The sequence below is a fragment of the Athene cunicularia genome, assembly GCF_003259725.1.
Source record: "Athene cunicularia isolate RWA chromosome 2 unlocalized genomic scaffold, athCun1 chr2_part1, whole genome shotgun sequence".
NCBI classification, from domain to species: Eukaryota; Metazoa; Chordata; class Aves; order Strigiformes; family Strigidae; genus Athene; species Athene cunicularia.
Genome location: NW_020799095.1, coordinates 3,578,850 through 3,585,808, shown reverse-complemented (window position 1 = coordinate 3,585,808; position 6,959 = coordinate 3,578,850). Strand labels below are relative to the sequence as shown.

The 6,959-nt window shown below is 58.7% G+C and overlaps 1 protein-coding gene across 1 annotated transcript in view; it reads left to right on the top strand.

Annotated features, from left to right (window-relative positions):
• LOC113476819 (zinc finger protein 629-like) overlaps window positions 1–6,951 on the top strand; it is a 15,218-nt gene extending 8,267 nt beyond the window's left edge. The window contains exons 6-10 of the mRNA XM_026842772.1: window positions 3–234; window positions 1,370–1,496; window positions 2,211–2,324; window positions 3,288–3,542; window positions 5,400–6,951. Of these exons, the coding sequence (XP_026698573.1) occupies window positions 3–234; window positions 1,370–1,496; window positions 2,211–2,324; window positions 3,288–3,542; window positions 5,400–6,496 (1,825 nt within the window). The 3' untranslated portion in view covers window positions 6,497–6,951. The remainder of the gene's footprint in view (window positions 1–2; window positions 235–1,369; window positions 1,497–2,210; window positions 2,325–3,287; window positions 3,543–5,399) is intronic.
• The last annotated feature ends 8 nt before the right edge of the window (window positions 6,952–6,959 follow it).

Genomic DNA, 6,959 nt, shown 5'->3' with positions numbered 1-6,959 from the left:
CGCCTGCTCGACCTCGAGGGTCGGACGGGGATGGCGGAGAAGAAGCTGATCGACTGTGAAAAGACGGCGGCGGAGCTGGGGAACCAGCTGGAGAGCAAGTGTGCAGCGCTGGGCACCCTCATCCAGGAGTACGGGCTGCTCCAGCGGCGCCTGGAGAACATGGAGAACCTCCTGAAGAACAGGAACTTCTGGATCCTGCGCCTGCCGCCGGGCAGGAAGGGGGAAGTCCCCAAGGTAACGGTGTCCTGGGGTGATGGAGCCCAGGTCTGCGCCCAAAAACGCTCCCGGGGGGGTGTGAGCGGGGACAGCCCCGGCGTAGGGGAGTCGCTGGCTGTCATGATGCGGAGGCAGCGGATCTGTCCCTCGTGGTGTCCCGGCGTCCCCGGGAGATGGACCCGAGGGGGCAAGGTCCCTCCATACTCAGGCCGAAGGTTTCAGTTCTGCTTCACCGCGCTGCACAGCCTGGGAGTGATTTACTCTTTTTTTTTTTTAATCCATCGTTTTGAGAGAAATCCTGCAGATTTGGTGGTTCTTTATTTTAACGCACCATTTCTTTTAGCACTTTGGTGCTGTGGCGGGGCTCTTTCCTGCAGCAGGCTGCCGCCGTGGGGAGGGGGATCAGGGGTTTGGGGGAAGGTGGACGGGCCCCGCGCTGGCCGTTGGGCTTAAGCCGAGCGTCGGGAGGAGCCCACCATCAACAATCAGTTCCTTGTGCTTCACCACCCTCTCGCTTAAAGAAAGTTCGCAAATGGGACCGTGTGGGACCGTGAATGTCTCCGGAGAGAAGCGGAGGGGTCTGGAGAAGGGGTGTGAGACCCTGACACCCCATTAGTGCAGGCAGGGAGCTGCGCTTCACTCTGAAGAGCTTCGCTCAGATGTGGCGCAGCGTGCGCATCCTGAATTCATCCTCAGAAAGCCACGCTCTGCGCCCGGCCGCTTTGCACACAGTAACTAACGCTAACTGGGAGCCCTTCGGGCCCGGGTAGAGTTTTTCCCTTGAGTTCTGGGGTAATTGAATCTGGGGTTTTACGTCAGCTCATCAATAGAGATGAAGTCCAGCCCCAGCACATGATTTTTATCTCCTTTAGGCTCCCTCCAGGCAGGCGCAAGCCCAATCACCTCTGCGGAGTTATCCCTGCCTCTGCGGGGACCACGAGGAGGGAGTCAGTGGCATTTGGGGAAATCACGGTCTGGCTTCATCAAGGGAAGCGGCTTTTCAGCCGAGACCTTTGATCTCATAGAAATACGTGTTCAGGAGTTGTTTTAAACATTAAAACCAACTTGTTGACGGCCACAAAGTAGCTGGAACCTGGCTGGGTGCGAGCAGAAGCGAGGCTGCGGTGTCAGCCCGCGGTGCTTGTGATTGCAGGTGCCGGTGACGTTTGATGACGTGTCCGTCTATTTCAACGACAAGGAATGGGAGAAGCTGGAGGAGTGGCAGAAGGAGCTCTACAAGAATGTGATGAAGGGGAACTACGAGTCGCTGATCTCCCTGGGTAAATACGGGGTGTCCTCACCAAGGCAGGTTCTCCTGGGCTCCAGGCTGCCCGCAGGCTTGGCCACCTTCCGGCTCTTCCGTGGAGATACCCACATTTTAAAAGGCGACTTATAAGCCCAGGAGGATATTTCTAGTCTGGGCAAGGGCATCCTTCCGGCAATGCTGGGGTTTGTTCCTGGCTGAGGGGAGGCTGCCTGTGGGCGGGGAGGGGCAGGAGACCTCCCGAGGCTCCTTCCAGAGTGTCTCAGTGAAAATCCAGCACCATCCCCATGGCTGTTGGAAGGGTTTCCCTTCATCTCCTGGGCCTGCAGCGGGTACCAGCCCACGCATCCCTTCAGAGGAAACATTTGCAGAGGGAAATATTGTCTAATGTGGTCTTAGCTATGCTCCTTTGGGGCATTTCCTACTGAAGCTGCAGGAGAAATCCCAGCTTTGCTGGGATCAGGGGTGGAGTGTTTTTGGCTTCAGGAGAGCCAGGGATTTGCCTGAGAAGTTCTAAAACTTCCACCAGAAAAACACATGGGTTGAGTTTCCTCTCAAAGGTAGTTCTTTTATGTGTGGCACCCTGGCTCCTGCCCGTCCTGCCTGCAGACCCTTTGTGGATGTTCCAGAGCATTTCCACTTGTCCCCCTGGGCGCTGGGGAGAGGTGGAAGCCGATAGTAGGATCCCCTATGCAGTAATCCCTTTCTCCATCCCTCTGTCTCTCAACAGACTATGCAATTTCCAAACCCGGTGTTTTGTCTCAGATCGAGCAAGGAGAGGAATCGCGGGTCAGGAATGAGCAGGACTTAGAGGAGAGCGAGATCATGACTGATGCCACCGCAGGTGAGATGGCAGCTTAGCACAGGGGGAGCAGTGGGTTGTGTTGAGAGGAGCTGCTCGCCCCGAGGCTAAAGCAAGTGTTGCCGAGAGCCGTGTGCTGCCTGAGGAGGTTGTCAGGAGGAGCCCTGTGTTCGAGCAAGAAAGGTTTGGAGGATTAGAGGTTTGATGTCCAGGTACAGCTCAAGATATAATCCAGAGAAAGCGGAGCCCGGGGAGTTGGGCGCTAGGAGCCATCGGCAGGGGAAGCATCTGCAACCCAAACAGGTTCTTGGGGAGCCCAGCAAGAAAGGAGAATGGGGTCCCATTGGGAACCCCACACACACCCAAAAAATTCCACCCTCTCTGGCTGTGTGGATGGTGCCTGGGTTTATCCCTGGAGCATCATCCTTGGGGCAGGGAACCCAGTTCCCATCCTGCGTGCAGGGAGCCGGGGTGCTGAGGGGTTTCTCCAAGGGCTGGGCTGGGCTGGGAGCAGGGCACCAGGGACCCTGAGTCCCCCTCTGAGATAAGGGGGGGCTGATAATGAGGTGTCGTAGAAGAGTGGGTGTCAGCTCTGCTGCCGGTCTCTGGCCCTGGAGCTGCTGGTCACTCTGTCCCCCTGCCTGTGCTCTTGGTGATGAGAATCTTGAAGTTAAATTGAGGCCAATGGGAAGGGAAAAATCATCTGCTGCCCAGAGGGAGATGCATCCAGGGAGGATGTGGGGTGGCAGAGGGGTGCTGAGTCTCTGGGTCGGGCAGGGTGAGTCCCCTGTGCCTGCAGAGGATCCCTGGAGAGAGGCAGGAGCGTGGCGGGGATGGTTGAAGTACGGGGGATGAAAGGAGAGCGAAAGCGGCCGAGCAAATTAGGAAAAAGGGTTTACTGCTGCGGGATCAGCAGCCAGAGCCGTCTCGCAGGGATTGTTGCGAGTGGTTTCTTTGTCCTGGCTCCCGAGAGTGATAGCAAGCGGGAATCTCTCTTTGCTGCAGCTGGCATAAGGGTTGTGATCAAAACAGAGGAGCTCCTTCCTGAAGACAGCCCCGAAAACCCCGAGCTGCACGGGATGTCGGGGCAGTCGGAGGGGAGCTTCCAGAGTCCGGACGAGGAGGCAGCCTGCGAGAGTCCCTACGGCTCCGTCTCCCCTCCGAGGGACCTGCCAGGAACCAGCCTGGGTGACTCGTCCGAATACGTAGCTGACTTCAACGAGATCCAGAGAGTCATCGTTCACCACGGGAGCTGCACAGGTGAGATGCTCAGCACGGGGCATGGCTGCAGGGACGGAAGGCCCAGCAGGGGCTATGGTGGGTCAGGCAAAGGTGAGGAATGGGTTGGATGAAAGAAAAGGGTTAAACCCCCCCAGAACCAGCACAGTCTCTGAGGGCACCTGACCCACTCCAGAGCAAGCAAGCAGCAGCTCAGTCCTCCATGGGTGGGAAAAGCCTTTGTTCCACATGGAGACCAAGGGAAGATGCGTCTTAGGCGGCGTTTTGTGAGAGCCCCTGGGAGTCCCCGCTGCCAAAATCACAGAATCACAAAAACATCTGGGTTGGAAAAGCCCTTGAAGCTCCTCCAGTCCAACCATGAACCTCACCCTGACCGTTCCCAACTCCACCAGATCCCTGAGGGCTCAATCCAACCGTTGCAGGATGTCAGCTGAGGGCTCCTGCCCTGGCGTTGGGCATGCAAAGGAAGGGTGTAGGCAGCTCAGGCGGGAGGAAACGGTGGGGTCCTGCACGTCGGCCAGCATGGGGGTCATGCGGGGCAGGGCAGGAGGGTGGCTGGAGGTCTGTGTTAAGAGGGAAGGGGAAGGGTGAGGTTTAGTGGAAAGATGAGAAGATGGCACCGGGTGCTTCATGTGTAGAACCTGCCAGTCGGGTGACAGGTGTGGGCCAGGTCCTGCAGATGTGGCAAAGAGGGGAGATGGGCTGTTGGGAACAGCAGGTTCGCTGCCTTCTGACAGCTTTGTGATGGTGGGACACAAACCAAGGAAGACAGAGTCGGGCTCTTGAGGCCCTCCTCAACTCCATCTCGTGGATCCTGTGGTCTCCACATGGTTTTCTAAAGGAAACCAGCCAAGCCACCGCCAGGGCCGGAGCTGGTCCTCGCTGACGCACAGGGTCCCAGCTGGTGGGGCTGAGTGGGAGCTGCAGCTACTCTCTGACCGGGGTGCGGGTGCTGGTGGCCGGTTCTGGAGCAGTGGTAGCCCCTGGGCCTGCAAAGGGGAAGTTCCTTGCTGTGAGGAGGTGGGGAGGAGGACCTGGGAATGTGAGTTTTCCTCACTGATGCCTCTGTTGGAGAGGAGAGGGCCGTAGCTTTCATACCTCCTGCTCCCATCCGCTTGCCTCTTCTTGGGAAAGCGTGGCTGCTCTTCCTAGAAAAGTACATAGGCCTGGCTCAAAGTCCAGCACGGGGTGACGTGTGAGGGATCCACCGTGGACCTTTCCTCGGGGCGTACTGGCTGCGTGTCCTGCTGCCCGTGTCCTCGGTCGGGACAGTCTCACCAAACAAAGACACCAGGTCACCCCTGGCATCGGTGACACGAGGGGGCAGCCTGGTGTGCAGCCAGCCATCTCACCCCACGCTATTTGCCTCTGGGAAGGAGGGGGGGCTCTCCCCGTGCCCTGTCATGGCCAGGACAGGCATCGCCTGGGGAGCGGAGCTGCAGGCCGGCAGCCTTGTGCTGTGTTTCTGTCGAGCAGTGCCAGGTGTGGGAAGCACGGTTGTAGCCCAGCGAAACGGCAGCAGATGGAGCTGCTCTGAAACCGTTTGCTCAGAGGCTTCGCAAATCCACGGTGCTTTTATCCCCTGTCTTGCAGCATCGTGAAATTGCAAAATCTCTGAAAGAGCCTGTCCGGGAGGCAGATTGTCTGTCCTGCATGTGGCGGGGTGCGCAGGCTCGCCTTGCCACTGTGAGGTGCCGTGCCCCGTCCCGGGGTGCAGGGCTCTGGGCTGCAGCCAGCTCATGTCAGATGCCCGGTCAGGCCGGTGCAGACAGCTCACAGAAGCCCACGCAGATATTTCTGTAGCGACCCCCTGGGTGTGTAAAAGGCCACCACGTCCTGCCTGATGGCCCTAATGCTGTTCCGGTTTTCCCCCCGCAGAGGACGGGATTGTGATCAAGACAGAAGAGGAGGAGGAGGAGGAGGACGACCCCGACACCCTGGAGCCGTGCGCCATGTTCTCGGGCAGGACCGAGCCGCCAGCGTTCCCTAGCCATGAGGCCGGGCTGGGCTGCGAGGCGCAGTGCAGCTCCAAAACGCAGCCCAGGAGCCTGGCGGCCGCCCGCGTGGGGAAGCCCCCCGCCTGCGAGAGGGACTCCGGGGAGATGAAGCCAGCCATTGCCCAGCAGCGGAACCGGACGAGGGAGAGACCCTACATCTGCCCCGAGTGCGGGAAGAGCTTCATGCTCAAGATCAACTTCATGATCCACCAGCGCAACCACCTCAAGGAAGGGCCCTATGAGTGCCACGACTGCGACCTCAGCTTCCGCAACAAGCAGCAGTTCCTGCTGCACCAACGCAGCCACACGCGCCGGGGCGTGGGGGTCCCCCGACGCCCTGAGCACGGCCTCAAGCCCCAGGCACGGCCCCCACCTCCGGGGAAGCCCTACAAATGCTCTGAGTGTGAGAGCAGCTTCAGCCACAAGTCGAGCCTCAGCAAACACCAGATCACCCATGTCGGGGAGAGGCCCTTCACCTGCAGCGAGTGCCGGCGGAGCTTCCGCCTGCAGATCAGCCTCATCATGCACCAGAGGATTCATGCTGGCAAGAGCGAGATGGCCTTCCTCTGCCCCCAGTGCGGGAAGAACTTCACCCGGCCCTCCCACCTCCTGCGGCACCAGCGGACTCACACCGGCGAGCGGCCCTACCAATGCAGCCAGTGCGAGAAGACCTTCAGCGAGAAGTCCAAGCTCACCAACCATTACCGCATCCACACCCGGGAGCGCCCGCACGCCTGCGCCGTCTGCGGGAAGGGTTTTATCCGCAAGCACCATCTCCTGGAGCACCAACGCATCCACACGGGCGAGCGGCCCTACCACTGCAGCGAGTGCGGCAAGAACTTCACGCAGAAGCATCACCTCCTGGAGCACCAGCGGGCGCACACCGGCGAGCGGCCCTACCCCTGCACCGAGTGCACCAAGTGCTTCCGCTACAAGCAGTCCCTCAAGTACCACCTGAGGACGCACATGGGAGAGTGAGGGGCTGCCGACGGCTTCCTCTCCCTCCCCTCCCTCTCTCCCTCCATCCATCCCTCCAGCCCTCCTCTTCCTCCTCCTCCTCCTCCTCTGCTCATCTCTCCCTCCCCTCCCTCCATCTCCCCCCCACCCCCGGCTCAGGGCATGGACATCAAGGAAGCTTTGTGTGGTAGCGCCGCTGGTCTGGTGGAGACAGCTAGGCTGATTGGAAATAAATTAATTAATTAAAGCAAGCAATGCGCGGCAAAATTAAAAGATTATATATAAATAAAATTAACAGCAGCAGCTGATTTAGGGGGAATCCTCACCGTCAGAAAAAAGCAAACAAAACAACAACAAAAGAAACCTGTGCAGGGTGTTTTGCCGGAGTAGGACTCTTAACTGCTTTTTAAATCTACTGTTTGGTTTTTTTTAATAAATGTGGAGGAACTTTTTATTTCATAAGCAAACCCAGGATCGCCAAGAT